Source organism: Nelumbo lutea, chromosome 4 (genome assembly GCF_056320005.1).
Source record: "Nelumbo lutea isolate HS-2025 chromosome 4, American lotus-T2T, whole genome shotgun sequence".
Classification (NCBI taxonomy): domain Eukaryota; kingdom Viridiplantae; phylum Streptophyta; class Magnoliopsida; order Proteales; family Nelumbonaceae; genus Nelumbo; species Nelumbo lutea.
This window is the reverse complement of record NC_142687.1, coordinates 8056307-8073662: the sequence shown is the minus strand read 5'-3', so window position 1 is coordinate 8073662 and position 17356 is coordinate 8056307. Positions and strand designations below refer to the sequence as shown.

At 39.9% G+C, this 17356-nt stretch overlaps 1 protein-coding gene across 1 annotated transcript; it reads left to right on the top strand.

Annotated features, from left to right (window-relative positions):
- Window positions 1-6223: 6223 nt before the first annotated feature.
- LOC148853713 (S-adenosyl-L-methionine-dependent methyltransferases superfamily protein) lies at window positions 6224-7978 on the top strand. The gene is made up of 2 exons (XM_088986212.1): window positions 6224-6901; window positions 7450-7978. Exons 1-2 carry the CDS (start codon window positions 6299-6301, stop codon window positions 7774-7776), a joined length of 930 nt encoding a protein of 309 aa, XP_088842338.1. The 5' UTR covers window positions 6224-6298; the 3' UTR covers window positions 7777-7978.
- The last annotated feature ends 9378 nt before the right edge of the window (window positions 7979-17356 follow it).

The window sequence follows — 17356 nt, the reverse complement described above, 5'->3', positions numbered from 1 at the left end:
AGACAATTTTAAGAAATGTATCGAAATACACCTTGGATATGCATGTGTATCGGAAACAAACTAAGATGCACATAAATATGTTTGGAAACACTATAAATACTTTAATAAATCATAAAAATACATCAATAACACTGAATATAAGACCTCGATGAGGTATATATACATTAAATTAATATATTTTAGTGGTTTTATGAAGAAATATAATGTATTTAATTATAACTGCATTAAAATCCTATGCTTAACTATGATTTTTAAATTATAATTCTTAAGTTTTAATGTTTATGGGATGGGAAAATCCCAAATCTCATATCTAACCATAAAACATGCATTGGCACAACTTTTAAGTGAAAATATAATTAATAATTATTTATTATTTAAATAATATTTATTTATTATTTATTTCCAAAAATTAAAAAAAAAAAACAAGTAAACATTATATAATATATTCAAAAAATAGTTATTAAAGAAGAAATTTTTATTGCTTTGTGGATATGATAGATCATCTATAGAATTATAGTATATTCAATCATTGTCATCAAATGATAAAATATAATTAATTATTTAATTTTTAATTCTAAAAATATAAAAAATAAAAAATATATATATTAAAGAAGAAATTTCCAATTGCTCTAAGGATATGGTAGATAAATCCATAGATCTAAAACATATTTAGTCTTTATAGGTAAAGAAAAAATTGGATTTTCAAATTTTTTGTTAATTTATATCTTCCCCAAATATATTCATGAAATTTCCATAAATCTACTGATAACACAAAAAAAATATTGATTTTGAATGTAATAAATGTAGATCAGTATAAATTTAAACATTCAAGAAAAAAAAGAAATTACAAGATATTATAAAAATTTGAAAAACTTACCTATTTTTGCCATATTTTTTCAAAATTTGATCATTCTTAAAAAATTAACGATTTACACTTGCAAATCTAGCGCTCTAGCAATGAGGTTTGGAGTTTTAGAGTCATTTGGATGTGAAAGAAGGCTTATTTTAGGAAAAAGAAATTTGTTTTTCTCCTTTATTTTTATTTTTTTACTTTTGATTGTATCTTTTTCGTCGATACGCTATCGAGACGCCTCAATACGCCCCATATTGAGAAATTTTAAACCTTGCATATAAGATGATTCTGAAAGGATGGTTATGCCTATATCCACTTCTACCCCTTGTAATAGGAAGAAAATCTAGGTAATGGCACTGTTACAGCTCGGGGTGCAACCTTGCAAGGATTCTTTTAAAAATTAAATGCTATCTTTTTTAGGGTTTTTTCTTTTCTTTCCTATGTGAATGTCTTTGTCGTAAATGATGAAATGCTTCCACTTCGCAAAAGTGTGTTCATTGGGAAGAGATGGGTATTGTTTGTGTTGTCAATTGTTTTGTTTGTTTTAATTTAATCTTGTATTGGGTTGGGTTGAATTGGTGATAAAAGTGCGCCTCTTTTATGAATTTGGGGCAAGGCGGGCTACATCTTCTTTTATATAATTGTTTTTTTTAAATGAATAAAATTTAAGGTAAAATACAAAAATCTCTCTTGAAGTTTTTGACAATCATAAAACCTACCCTATAGTTTCATTTAAACAAATACCATCCTTAAACTTTTAAAAAACTCAACAAAAACCTCCCTTCAGTCATCATCTCAGATGGAAAATGTTAGGCTGATGCATCAATTTTTCTAAATACCCATTCTACCCTTTTATAAATTATTTTATATACAAAATTACTGAAATAACCCTGTTTTAACTCGATAAAAATCTTCTTTAACGATCATGTAATTTTACATACAAAATTACTGAAATATGTATTTTTGTTGAGTTAAAATAGAATTATTTTAATAATTTTATATATAACATAATTTATAAAAGGGTAAAATGGATATTTGAAAAAAAAAAAAACTAGTGCATGAGTCTAGCGTTTTCTGAGAGGTGATGGAAGAGAGGTTTTTGTTGAATTTCTCAAAACTTCAGACGAGGCATTTGTTAAAATGAAACTAGGAGGTTTTTGTATTTAAGGTGATTGTCTATCCGTTTTTTTTTTTTTTTTTTAATAATAAGAGGAGTTCCATAAGACCGGGTAAGTCGACCCCAATATCACACAAAGAAATGAAAACTAGCTCAGTAGGAACAGCATGGAGGATAAAATAGCATAGGATTCCATTTATTTGACAGAGCTTTATGCCAAGACAATCCATAGAGGATTCAGTCTCTCCAATTTGACTAAACTTGGGGGTTAAAAAAATCGGATTTATCGATTAACCAACCGGTGATTTGATAGTTCAATTCAGCCTCAGCCAATTAAAAACATTGAAAGAGCATGTCTACTCACGTTTGGCAACTTGTCGACCATCATCCGTTCTCATTCATGCACGCATGGCAACACTAATACTATTTATATATGCCCACACGCTTAGTATATATAGACTTATAGTACATCTGATGATTCTTCAGTTATAAATTGTGACTAAAAATAAGAGACGGTTTCAGAAAGTTCGATCCTACTCTGGGAAGCCCAGTTTTAAAGAGGGTTGGCAAAGAGCACTGGTGCTATGTGCATGACAAAAAGGTAAAGAGTGTTGTTCGAAATCCTTATTGTGTTGACTGAATTTTACAGAAAGAAGATTCGAACCTACAGTTCACTTAACCCTAGAGCTGGAGCTGCAAGCTTTGTGTCTTTGGCCCAAGGTGGGCCCAAGGTGCCTGGGCCGCATGCCACTCTCAGTGCGATTGAGCTTTTTGAATCACATTCAATAAAAAGTAAGATGGATGTTCCTAAAAGATAAAACCCATATGAATATATAGGGACCACGTGGCAAGAGGCTTTAGACAAATTCCATCCTTAATCAATGTATTTGCTTATGTTAGAGGGAGGGAGAGAGATCTTAGTGAGGTAGGGGAGCATTGATTGGACATTGGGAGTGCCGGATTGGATGGAAAGCAAGATGTTTTGGACTGTAATCCAACTCTATCGTCTAGGGGTGAAAAAAGGAGGGAAAATGACCAATCAAAGCCTGCTTTATCAATCTGTATTTATGTCTCTACAAAGCCCTGATTGCACGTTTATGCAACATATATTATTATAGTTCCGTGTTGGGTCCTCAAAATTCGAATTGCAACATCACTCCTACAGGGTAGAATAGAGAAAGCTTGATTGATTGATTTAATTGCTTTTATTAAAAGGTAAAGCCCTAATTGTGGGCAAGATTGAACTTATTGGTCTTCAATCAAAAACACTCATGAGAGGCGTGCATGGTGGGGGCACAAAATTTACTTGTTTTTTTTTTATTATTATTATTAAAACCTCTTCATGGCCATGAAAAGACCAAAAGAATGGAAGGATACTGATAAATAAAATCTAAATCTACATTATATTAGAGGAAATGGGGAGGCAAGTCGTCTCATCTCACCTTTCTTATACTTGTCGTTTCTTTATATTTAAATTAAAAAATATATGTAATTCTTAATTCTCTCCATTAAAATCTGTCTTAAACCCCGTCAACTCAATAGTCAGTTTTCATTTTTAGATACTTCACCTTTTTCTATTATATCCCTTTTAGAGTTGGGTTTAGAATGGGCTTGATTAAACCCGCACCCAACCTGAAATCACTCAATGTATTTGTTACATGTTCACGGCTCCAATCTCTTATAAGGTAAAATTATGTGAAAAATGTATTTAGTTTCACGATATTATTCATAATGATAAGATTGTCAATGGGTCGGGTCTATCCAATGGAGCTGAACCAACCGAATCAATTATAACGGTTCTGATTTTATGATTTTGTTCTGATAAATAAATGGGTTAGTTATGGCTATTCCAAATTGATTCAAACGCGAAGGTGATTATTTTATTAAATATATATAATGCTTCTTAATTTTCTTATAATTTTTATCATATTTTATGTTTGAAATGGTAAATTTAATAGATAATAAATAAGATCATATTAAATATTTTTTCTAATTTATTAACATGTAAAATTTAATATTTTTTATCATTTTTATTAAGGTTATGTCATCAAAATTTAAATTAAATTTTAAGTTCTTATTTAATATAAAAAATATATTTTTAATTTAATTGGGTCTATCATGTCTGGACCTGATACCTAACTATTAACTAGATCTGTGATTTTGTCCCAATTAATAATCAGTTCGTGACTGGTTCTACCTAGACTTGACCAGACTCAATCCGTTGATAGTAGGGGTGGCCACGACCCGAGCCTTTCATGAGCTATTCAAGCTTGGCTTGTGAAAAGCTCGGCTTGGCTCAGTTTAAACTGAGCTTCAAGCTAAATTCAAGCCCAATGAACCCCAGCTCGTGAGGCTCACGAGCCTAGTATTAAATAAATAATTTTTATTACATACATACACACATACATACATATATATAATAATATTTTATTTTTATGTATAATAGTAAATAATTTTTATAATTCTTAATTTTTTGTTTGAAAAATAAAAAAGAAATATTTTTATACATATAGTTTTTATTAAAAAAAAAAACATGGCTTATAGTCGAGTTCGAGCCAAGCTGAGCTCAAACTTGTGAACTATGAACTGAGCCAAGTTCGAGCTCAAGTCTCTAGTTTGAATCGAACTCGAGCCTAATACTAATCCTACGAGTCAAACTCGAATAACCAAGTATTCGGCTCGACTCAACTCAAATCTACCCCTAAGCCCAGGCAATATGTGTGAATCTGATTGAATAAGAATCCGGAACAAGTTGGTTTAGAGCAGCTTAAATGGAATAAGAATACAGTCATACTGAGACATTGAAATCCCTATTTTTTTTATCATACTATTGACAGGGAGATGTAACTGACTTTGTTGATGAATGGATGATACCTAAGAGCAATTTTCCAAAAAAAAAAATGATGTCCAAGAAACACGTGAAATATAGAATTAATTCAAAATCAGTAAATTCATGCAAAACTAGCATAAATATATAGAACTAAGGGAAAAAGTATGCTGCCTGAAAGACATGATGCCGGAAGGGCCTGACCAACCAACCCCCACTTGAATTTCGATAAATACTACGTGATCAATTACTATTTTTATGCAAGGTTTAAAAGCATTGATATACTTTTGTGTATTGGCAGGGTGTATCGATATTTTTTTGGCCACGTTTTTTTTATGTTTTGATTTTTTTTAATTTCATTTTTATAAAGATTTTTATATTATTTAATCAATAAAAAAATTGGGGTCCTAAAAACCTGTAAACAGATGTATCAGACACCAAAGATACGATACGATAAACCTAAATCAATAATTTATGATATGGGTTCATTGGTTACAAGTTTGTATCATAGTCCAACCTTAAAATTAAATATAGAATATATATATATATATATATATATATATATATATATATATATATATATATAAGAAATGAACAAAGATAGGTTTATATTAATGAAGCTCCTGTTTCTTGCTATTACTAATTACTCGGTTTCTGCTTTGCCCCACGGTTGCTTAGCTTCTTTCTTACAAATAAAAAAAAGGCCCAAGCCCGAGCCCATCAAAACAGCCATAGCGGGTTGCAGCCCCAAGTGTGAAGTGGCCACTTTAAACCTTTCAGGGCCAAAACTGTTGTGGACTGTTTTGAAATTGGACATGGACCTTCAGTTAAAATACTTAACGATATTGCTGTTTCATAACGGTTGAAATTGTTGAACTGAAAATTTTATTATTTTTATTAATTATTAAAATAATTAAATAATAAAAGTTTAAAGAATATAATGATATATTAAAATAAAAAATTATTTTTATATGTATAATTCGTATTTTTTAGAAAAAAAAACTTGGTTTGTAATCGGGTTCGAGTCAAGCCGAGTTTGAACTTGCAAGCTTTGAACTGAGCCATATTCAAACTCAAGTCTCTACCTTGAATTGAGCTCGAGCTTGAACCTAACACAGTTTCAGCGAGCCGAATTCAAATAATCAAATATTCAGCTCGGCTTGACTCGGATTCACCCCTATCAGTCATTAAGGAGTCTATAATCTCCTTAAAATCTTATTTATTAAAAGACAAAACGATAAACTTTTCAGATCAGTATCTTCAACTGTTATCAAACGGACCCAACTCGACCAAAATTTCCTAGGCTCATAACATAAACAACCAGTTGGAATGGGCTCCCCACAGGCACTCGTCGTCATGACAACTCTCACTGTTCATCATTGTAAAAAATAAATATGTAAAGGCATCTCTCTCTCTCAATTGTATTGTATGCCACAAGATTTTGCAAAAACCACAACCACTGATCACTTATCGCTACCTAATAATTAAGATCCCGTTTCCAATGTATGATTTCATAAATAAGAAAGCCCCAATGCTCACGATTCATCCGCTCCCCAAGCCATGGTATCTGTCTTCTCCTTGGCAACTTCAAAACCACTCTTCTCCTCCGCTAATAGCAGCAGCATCCGCTTTCTCTAGGCGGACGGGAGTTGTTGTAATAACATCCTTGTCGGATACCCACCATGAAAGCAAGCAAATCAAAGCATCCTCAGGGGGCAAAATCAAACGCCTTGTTCTCACACAAGAAGGTAGAACAAAGCTCAACACTTACCCTGATAGAGAATTTTACTCCTACCCGCGTTTCGTCACCCATGTCGATGATGGTTTTATATCCACCTTAACTGAACTCTATAGGCAACGGCTGAAGCCTGGTTCACACATACTTGACCTTATGAGCTCTTGGGTTAGCCATCTCCCAAAAGAGGTTGAGTACAAGAGGGTGGTGGGGCATGGGCTAAACGCGCAAGAGCTCTCCAAGAACCCAAGATTTGATTATTTTTTTGTGAAGGACCTCAATCAGGATCAAGGGCTTGCAATTGAGAGTTGTAGTTTGGATGCGGTCTTGTGCACAGTTAGTGTGCAGTATCTCCAACAGCCTGAGAAGGTAAGATGGATACGATGGTTTGTTTCTTTAATTAATTATTAGCTGGAAAAGGTTTTCTCTTGACAAGCATAGACCTGGCGTCTTCGTTGCATGTCCATATTTCTTGATGGACGCCTGCACCATCCAGCATTAGCACTACACTTGTTTTTGTTTTCAAAAACAAAAGCCAACGATGTTGTCCAACACTCCCCAAATGTGCAGAATAAGTTCTGAATTATTGGACCAATTGGACCCTACAAGGTCGGTAGGTGAATTTGGATCTGGACACATGGCCCCAACAATGTCTCAACACCATTGTACGGCTGCAATATAATGGCTTGTTCAGATGGTGGGACGAGACCTGAACTTGTTCTAGGCTGAACGGGCCAGGAATTTAGTCTCACATAATTATCAGTTTTCTTCTAAGGTAGGGAAAGATGGTACCTACAACTAAGCCTCCCATGTATAAATGAGCTGTGAAATGTAAGAGAGGTTGATAAAGAGATTGGATTAGGACAAAGACAAAAATTTCCCAATATTAATCGAGTTACGGACATCCTTGTCTTCAGGTATTTGCTGAGGTTGTTAGGGTGCTGAAGCCTGGAGGAGTGTTTATTGTGAGCTTCAGCAATCGGATGTTCTATGAAAAAGCCGTTAGCGCATGGAGAGATGGGACCGCATATAGTCGGGTTCAATTGGTGGTCCAATACTTCCAAAGCGTGGAAGGGTTCACAGAGCCAGAAATCATTCGAAGGTTAATAAGCAGTGACAGTGGTGCTACTCAAGCAAACGATTCTCCCTTCGGTTGGATCATGAAGTTGCTTGGGCTTTTGTCTGGAGCAGACCCTTTCTATGCAGTAATAGCTTACAGAAACTTCAAACCAGTATGTGATTGAGTAACCTGATTCAGATGAGCGAAGGAAGAGGACAACACTATACTGCTTCTATAAAATAATTGTTCTATTCTTTTTCCTATATTTTATCTTTTATTGCTTTTACAATCCATGTATGGTGAGAATAGCTAAGTCTTCCGTGTTCTAGATATATAGCTTACAAACAAACCTAGCAATAAAATGAGCTACACCATTACCACGTTAATCCATCTTCCAAGCGATATAGGATAGGAGGCTGGTTTCAAAACATATATCGTTCCAGTGGATCAGGCGTTCAGACAACTCAGTGGCCCATGTAATTAAAGAGGAGCCTAGTGCATGAGGCTTCCGCAAATGCGGTGGCCCATGTCATTGCGGCCCATAAAATGCATAGTCCAGGTTGCATCAGCTATAATGCATTGAAACATCGGCTTCAGTCAGTCTAAGATCCGTTGGGACACTTAGAACAGTTTTATAACCTTGCATTGGGAATATTTCTGTACTGGAAAACATTTTCAATGCAATGCACTGACTGAATCAGGTTTCGCGCACTGATGCTAAAGGTCCTCCTTGGCCAGAGAAGTTGCCAGATTAGTAGATATTGATGTTTGATAAGTGATCATTTTTGTTTTCTTTCATTTGTTTCATAATATTAAAAAAAAAAAAATCACTCTGCGAAACACTATGCAAACTTAACCATGGCTGTGTTTGATTCGAAGGAAAAAGTAAGGAAAGAAAGGGAAATACAGGGAAACCTATACAAAACAAACAAAGCCAATGTTTCCCTTTCTTTCCCTACATTTTCCTTCAAAACAAACATAGCCTATGTAAAAGTATGGAACAGATTTAAGGGGGTGTTTGGGAAGCATGATTGGTTTAGTTTTTTCAAACAAAAATGATTTATGCATAAGCAGAATTAAAATATTTTTGCTGATGTAGCAGTTGTGTTTGTTTTGAGAAACAAAATATAAGCGTTCGTGAACAACTGAGCATGCCCTAATATACGATCATGATTGTAATCATGAATGAAATTAATATAACTCCACTAAACACTAATCCGTTTGTCTGCCATGCAAATTTGAGCCAAATACGAATTTTGTACATTTATTTGTAATTATCATTTACATTTATGCAAAATTTATAATTTTTTTAGTTCATTTGCAGTGCCAATTTTGCATTTAAAAAGCTTATCACTTTTCTTTCCAAAGAAACATCTCTCTCACCTATATTCTCTCTTACATGGAGTAGGAACCACATCATTTTACTCCTTCAAACAACCAAAACAGTCAAATTTGGTAGAGAAATAAATCAAGATTACAGCCCATTTGTACTCCTATTCATTTATACTGATTTGCACCACTTCAAATGAAATTCACACTTCAAAGAAATGGAACTATAAGGGCCAAAAAGGTTGCATAACTTGGCAAGACATAAGAGTACTGAAAACAACAACAGTTTTCTCCGGATCACTTACGTTGATGGGAAACTTTTACCCTATGCATCAATGGTTGTAAATTGCCATCCCTAAGGCTCTGTTTAGTTGCAATGCAAATCTATGACAATGCAAATGATTTGAGTGTAAATTCTGATCTATTTTTACTTTAAATTTTAGTTTATTTTGTTTGATTGCAATACAAATGGAATAAATTAAAATATGAATCAAAATAAAGTAAAATCCGAAATAGAATTAAACAAAAATTTGTATTTTTCATTTGCACTCCCATGCATTTGTACTGGTGCAAACAAAATTGGGCTGCAACTAAATACAGCCGTAGGGTAAAAGTTTGGAAGGAGCACAAATACAAATATGTAGAGTGCAAAACTTTGTATTGTGCACCATACTCAACACAAAGTCGACCACCAAGCTTGACATGCAACATACTCATGACCATAGGGAGCCTACCACCTAATGCTACATATCCGGACACACGTCACCATGGGTGGTATCATGATAACCACATGCACTCTTAAAAACTGCTCTGGCCCAACCCATTCGACCATGGGGATTCAACAAAGCCATATGCATCTGTCAATGTTTGCACCCAATCAAACCTTCGGCTCTAATATCACTTGTTATGTCTCAAGGGGGTCATAGACCGTGAGGAGTCACACCGAAACCAAGGGTTCATACATGTACACATGTGTAAGACGTATACACAAGAGATGGGCACCACTTACGTACAATCCAAAAGCCTAAGCTATTGAGTTATAGACCACTCTCGTATAAGTCTCTTGCACTTCTTGTGTCTTTCCAATGTGGGAATCTTTTGATGAGGGGTGATTTGGACTGACCTAGCGAAAATGGGACACATGGACACAACTTGGCTAAGAGATGACAGCTCAGCCTGGCAAGATTAGTTCGCAACAATTGAGCTCGGCACAAGGCTCACCTCGGCACAGGGTCACCTCGGCACAGAGTCACCTCGGCATTCAATCTAGTTCGGAACTAGAAGATCGAAGTATCAACTCGGGGCTACCGACCCGGACCACCACGTAACGATCCTGAAAGTCTCTCCAACAGACTCTGAACCTCACGGGATCACGCCGCGTAACAGCAGGCCTTACCTTCTCCCCACCTGGTTCAGGCGAAATTGATAATCTTTATTATTTGATAAAATTACTCCCCAATTAAAGCGGAAATGGATCCCATCAGGACGAAGATCCCGAAACCGATCTGCAAAACCGGCGAGGGCTCAACTATATAAAGGCACCAACCCCAATGACACAAGGTAAATGTGATTTTTCTACTTTCTAGCTCTCTATCTCTCTAGCTCTCAAAGCTTTTTCAGCTTGCATCATAGTTTATTGACTTAAGCATCGGAGTGACCTCGCCGGGTTAGCCACCCCGGGTTCTCTGATCCGTTGTCTTATAGATTCACCTAGCTCGTTGCCCGACTGAAAGCCAGATCATCCTCCAACAGAGAGTAGTCAAATTGTGCTACAGCAATTGGCGTCATCAGTGGGAAATCGATTGAAAATCCTTCTTTACAGTCATCAACTTTCCTCTGAATCAATGACATCTTCCAGTCACGTCGGACAAAGCAGCGAGATGAATGTCTCCGAGGGACAATCCCAACTCCCATCAGTGTGCATCAGCCAGTTCACCATCCCGCTTACTGCGACAGGGGTTCCAATGCTGACCATGCCACCAAGCACCACACAGGTGAATGCCCCACTTCCCCCAGTGGTAGGTGTAACCTTTTCTGAGCCTTCAATGGTTCCCCTCGGAGTTGGACAGTCTCAATTTGACGACCTGGTGCAGTGTGTACATTCCATCCAGGTCCAAATGCAGCAGGTTCAGTAATTCCAGCAATACCAATTCTACTAGTAGTAGTTCCCCCCACTGTCACAGAGCCAGCAACCGATTCCACCTCGGCACCCAAGGGCCCAGCAGAATCAAAACCGACCTCGCGTAAACCAGGACATCATTTGATCTCTCCACTGAGGCGAAGAGACTTCGCAAGTCCCAGTTCCTCCTAGGAGTCATGTCTCACCCCACGAGAGGAGAGACGGTCAAATCACCCCACTTGCTTCGCAAGGGAACCTCGGAAATAGATTCGGGGATACTCAGCCTAATAGGGCCAATTTTCCTCGATGTTCGCAGCAAGGTGGGTTGCTTGCAGGTGACCAATTCGGGGTTCTAGGCGCGAACTCAAGGCAAGGCCTCTCCATCCATGATAGCTAGCCCCAAAATCCCACGAGGAACCAGGAGCTACCTCGCAGTAGAATAGTACCAGAGCATACCAAGGTTAGCAGCACCAATGTCGAGCCGATAAAGAAGCAGCAATGGAGGGGTCACAAGGCACGTTGTATTTCAGCTCAGAATAGCCAACCAACAAGACCGAACCAACAAGAAGGGCATGCTAAAGGTAAGGAGGAGGCGAGCTCGATAGCTACAAAGGCTGCTCCTCCCCTACTTTCCAAGTCGTCTCCCCTGTCTCCCGAGCTCTTGATGCCCCAATGCCCAAAGATTTCAAAATGCCTCCACTAGACAAGTATGATGGGTCTTTTGATCCTAATGATCATGTGAACGCCTTCCTGTCCAAGATGCACCTACCTGGGGCTGATGAGTCTTGCATGTGCGTGGCTTTTTCCGCCACTTTTAAGGGGGTAGTTCAAACCTGGTACCGGAACCTCACGCCGGGATCGATCAAGAGTTGGGCGCAGTTCGCAGAGTTGTTTACCTCGCACTTCATCACCAGCAAGAAGTGCCCAGGGTCGCAAGAGAGCCTCCTCAATGTGGTTCAAAGAGAAAGAGAGTCGATTAAAAGCTACATCAAGCGCTTCAACGACACCTGCCTGCTGATCCCCAACTTAGACCCAGCGGTAAGACTTATGACAGCCAAGAAAGGAATAACTCATAGAGAGTTCAAATGGTATGTGGTGGCCAATAAACCAAAAGACATTACAGAATTCCTCAAGCTAGCCAACCAGATCATCAGAACCGAAGAGGAAATGAACCAGAAGACTGACAACCTGATAGAAAAAAGAAAAAGAGACTGTGGCAACACAGGTAATGTCCGGTACAAAAGAAGAAATAGTAAGTCCCCGAGCAGGGGAGGAAACAAGTCTAGGAGTCGATCTCCTTCGCGATCTCGCAAGTCAGGTCGGTGCTTCAGGACCCCACTTGTTGAAAGGATGAACTATACACCTCGCAATGCTAAGCAAGGAGAAATCTTAATGGCCATCAAGGACTCCTCCTTTGTCAATTGGCCTCCTAAGTTGAGGGGAGATCCTGCAACAAGAAACTAGAACATCTATTTTCATTTCCACAGAGACCACGAGCACAGTATGGAGAACTACAAAAACCTCCACGACGAGATCAACGAGCTCATCCGCTGCGAGTACTTGAAAAATTTTGTACAACGAGAAGAAAGAAGCCAGGCAGATCGACAAGTAGACCGGTAGGGGGACCAGAGAAAGAATGCCCCTGAGACCAACAACAAGCAGAATGAGCAACCACCACGGTAGTTGCCCCAGGAGAGACCGATCCGCGGGGTGATCAATATGATCACTAGCGGGTCCATCATCGCAAGGTGTACTTCGGCAGCTAGACGAACCTCAATCCGCGAGCTAGAAAATGAAGAGGAGAACCCGCCAAAGCAACCTTGACTTGAAGAACCAATTTACTTCATGGAGGACGATGCGCGCGGGATCCAGTATCCTCACGACGACACTCTAGTGATAAAACTGAGGCTCAACGACTTCGAAGTCAAGCGCATCCTGGTGGACTCAGGTAGCTCGGTAGACATGCTATTCAAGGACACCTTCAATAAGTTGCAGCTCCAGAAAAGCGACTTAAAGCCAATAGGCACTCCCCTGGTGGGCTTTAGCGGCGAGGAGATTAGACCTCTCGGGCGAGTCTCAGTACCCATAGAGGTCAGCACGTGGCCAAATATCGTGAGGTTCGAGCACACATTTTTTGTGGTCGCAACTCTCTCTCCTTACAATATCATAGTAGGTCGACCCATTATGCATGCCTTACATGCGGTAGTATCCACCTACTACCTGGTAACGAAGTTCCCAACAAATTATGGAGTAGGGGTTGTGCAAGGTGACCAGCTCAAATCTCGCAAGTGCTACGTAGCTGCCCTCAAGGGGAAAGCAAAGCAAGTGGTTGACATCGAGCTCAAGCAACCAATGGAGTATACTGACAAGCGAGCTGCACCAGCAGAGGAGACGGTCCACATCCCGGTCTCAACCAATGACCCAGCCAAGACTCTCCAGATTGGCACTTCGATCGAGGAGCCACTTCACTCTCAGCTGGTAAGTTTCTTACTACAAAATTTAGATATATTACCTTGGTCCGTGGTAGAGATGCCCAGAATAGATTCTAACTCATAAGTTAAATATTGATCCCTTAGTCAAACTAGTTAGACAAAAATAATGAAACCTTGCCCCAAAACGTTGGAGGATAGTCGATGAAGAGGTCAAGAAGCTCTTAGCGGCAAACTTCATCAGGAAAGTCCATTACCCGAGCAGGGTAGCTAACCTAGTTCTAGTAAAAAATACCAATGGCAAGTGGCGCATGTGCATCGATTACACTGACCTGAATAGAGTCTACTTGAAAGACTGCTTCCCACTGCCCAAGATCGACCGCCTAATAAACGCGACCTCAGGGCATAAGTTGTTGAGCTTCCTAGATGCCTATTCCGGTTACAACCAGATTAGGATGGACCCCGCTGATGAAGAAAAAACAGCACTTATAATTGAGCTCGGGTTGTATTGCTACAAGGTCATGCCCTTCGGACTAAAAAATGCCAAGACAACCTTTCAAAGACTTGTAAACAAAATTGTTTAGCCGTTATTCGACAATAAAGTCAAATGCTATGTTGATGACATAGTCGTGAAGACCCAATATTCAATTTTTTTGCTAGATGATTTGCAAATTGTTTTTCAAATTTTACGAAAATATAATATGAAATTAAATCCCAACAAGTGTGTCTTCGGGGTCACCTCGGGTAAATTTTTGGGCTATATAGTCAACCGACATGGCATCAAAGCCAACCAAAAAAAATAAAGGCCATCTTAGATATGAGACCACCCCACAAACTAAAAGAGGTTCAGAGGCTGAATGACCGGATAGCCGCCCTGAGTCGTTTTATATCCAAGTCGGTAGATCGCTGCCTACCCTTTTTTAAAACCATAAAAAAGAGTAAAGACTTTGAGTGGACTGCAAAGTGTTAGCTCGCCTTCGATGAGATAAAAAGATACCTAGCTAGCACCCCGCTTCTGACCCTACCCGAGGAAGGGGATGTATTAAATCCGTATCTCTCCGCGAGTGACGAGGTAGTCAACTCGGTACTAATCAATGAGTTAGATCGGGCCAAACGACCCCTCTATTATGTTAGCAAAGTTTTGCAGGACGCAGTAACCAGGTACCCGAAGATCGATGAACTAACATACGCGTTAATCATAGCAGATCGCAAACTTCGTCCAACAAGCCTCTGAGACAGATCCTGCTCAAGTCTGAGGTGTCTGGAAAATTGACGAAGTGTGCTATCAAACTAAGTGAGTACGACTCCTGAGCTGACTGAGCTCGAACACACGATGAAAGCTTCAACTAGTGCGACACCAGTCCCGGTCAAAGTAGGTCCAACCTAGGACAAGGAGCCTTGGATTCTCCACATTGACAGCTCATCCAACCAATAAGGAAGGGATGTAGGAATAATTCTATACGACCCAAGCGAGGTGAAGCTAGAATACACACTCCAGTTTGGGTTCATAGCATCGAACAACGAAGTAGAGTGTGAAGCATTGGTCGTCGAGCTCACCCTAGCAAGGGAAATGAAGGCAAAGCACCTCCTCACATGCAGCGACTCTCAGCTCGTAGTCAACCAAGTCAATGGTGAGTATGAAGCCCGTGACCCCACCATGGCTGCTTATTTGGCCAAAGTTAGGGATCTCCTGTGCGACTTCATTTCCTACTTCATCAGACATATCCTGAGGTCCGAGAACACTGAGGCCGATGCCTTGTCCCAATTAGCCAGCACAAGCAGCAACACCATGCGAACCGTGTATACAGAGGACTTACCTCGGCCTAGCATTCTCAGAGGGGTAGAAGAGGTCGCTCCTGTAGCACAAGCAGAACTGAGCTGGATCGACCCACTCGTGAGCTACCTGCTTCACGGGACCCTCCTTGCAGAACGCAATGTGGCCTGAAGGGTAGAGCGCTAGTCGGATAAGTACGTCATTATAGATGGACAGTTGTACAGAAGGTCCTTCACGCTCCCCTACTTGCTCTACTTGTGACCCTCTGAGGCCAAGTATGTACTCTACAACACCCATGAAGGCTTATGCGGCAGACACTTGGGGGGCAGGGCTCTCACACACAAGGCATTACAGCAAGGATACTAGTGACCCACGATGAAGGCAGACGCACTCGAACTCGTCAAGAAGTGTGACAAGTGTCAAAGGCACGCCAACATTCACCACCGACCTACTACTGACCTGAAATACCTCGCTAACCCATGGCCCTTCGCACAACGAGGAATCGACATACTTGGCCCATTCCCGCCAGCGACAGGACAGAAAGTTTCTAGTTGTAGCGGTAGACTATTTTATGAAGTGGGTGGAAACTGAACCTCTAGCAATAATCACAGCCCACAACATGCAAAATTTCTTTTGGAAGAACATAATATGTCGCTTCGGGCTACCTTAAGTACTCGTCGCCGATAACGGGAAGCAATTCTAGGATATTAAGTTTCAGAATTGGTTTGTCGAAACGAGAATTCAGCAAAATTTCACCTCGGTGGCACACCCCCAGGCGAACGGGCAAGCGAAAGTCACCAACAGAGCCATACTTCATGGATTAAAAGCTCGCTTAGCTCGAGCCAAAGGGTTGTGGGTAGACGAACTGCATAGTATACTCTAGGCCTACCGGACTACCATCAAGACTGCCACAGGTGAGACTTTTTTTAACCTCACTTACGGCACAAAAGCGGTGATCCCAGTAGAAATCGAGGTGCCTACACTATGCTTGGAGGCCTACGACGAAGAGACGAATGATGACGAGCTTTATACCAACCTAGACCTAGTGGAAGAAGTACGAGACCTGGCATACATCCGGACTACTGCTTACCAACAGAGAGTGGCTCGATACTAAAATGCCTGGGTCAAAAAGCGACATTTCCACGTTAGCAACCTGGTTCTTTGGAAGGTTATGGTACCCGAGCCTAACATTGGTAAGCTCAGACCAAATTGAGAGGGTCTGTATCGAGTAAGACGGGTATTTGGGAAAGGTACGTATGAGCTCGAGACTCTGGAAGGGAAGCAAGTACCTTAAGCGTGGAACATCGGCAACCTAAGAAGATATTACTTGTGATCACCGAACTGGAGAGAGGACTGTGAGTCACTCCCGAAAGCCCAAGGGCCATGATGATGAGCTGACATAAGACCTCGACACTACGATAAGTCCCAGTCGCCTCTTCGACATGGGCGGATAAGTCCCAGTCACCTCTTCGGCATGGTCGGATAAGTCCCAGTCGCCTCTTTGGCATGGGCGAACAAGTCCTAATTGCCTCTTCAGCATAGGCAGACAAGTCCTGGTCGCCTCTTCGGCATAGGCAAACCAGTTCGCATGCCTGGGGCATAGACAGTTCAGGTACAAACCCTACTATGTCTAGCCCACGTTGGCATATAACAACAAGTTGATCCCATTTGGAGCTAGGCCCGATGGCTCGACACTAGGGGATAACCGACACCTAAGCGAGTAGCCCGTGTACAGACAGGTCGGGTATATACCCTACAGTGTTCGCCCGCCTCGATGTACAATGATGCGAAGTTACCCCTACTTGGAGTCCAGTTCGTTAGCTCGACAGTTCGAGGTAACCAACACTAGGTGAAAAATCTAATACAGTTATCCCTACTCGTAGTCCAACTTGTTAGCTTGACAATTCGGGGTAACCAATAATTTTTTACTCCTATTTGGTTTAGTTTGCCAGTTTGGAAGTTATTTACACTTTGAAAGTTTTTGCATAGAGATAGTCAAAATACTTGCATTTCATTGATGTAAAGTTTTGAGTAAAAAAAAAAAACTTTCACTATGAACCGAACTTGGAGGCTCAGAGTATACATCATAAAGGATCAAGAAGAGGCTTCTAGT

Bases quoted from the DNA above. Each gene is read 5' to 3' on its own strand.
- LOC148853713 (XM_088986212.1), top strand. From the start codon at position 6,299: ATGTATGATTTCATAAATAAGAAAGCCCCAATGCTCACGATTCATCCG. The intron at 6,902-7,449 runs GTAAGATGGATA...CCTTGTCTTCAG, and splicing joins ATCTCCAACAGCCTGAGAAG to GTATTTGCTGAGGTTGTTAG.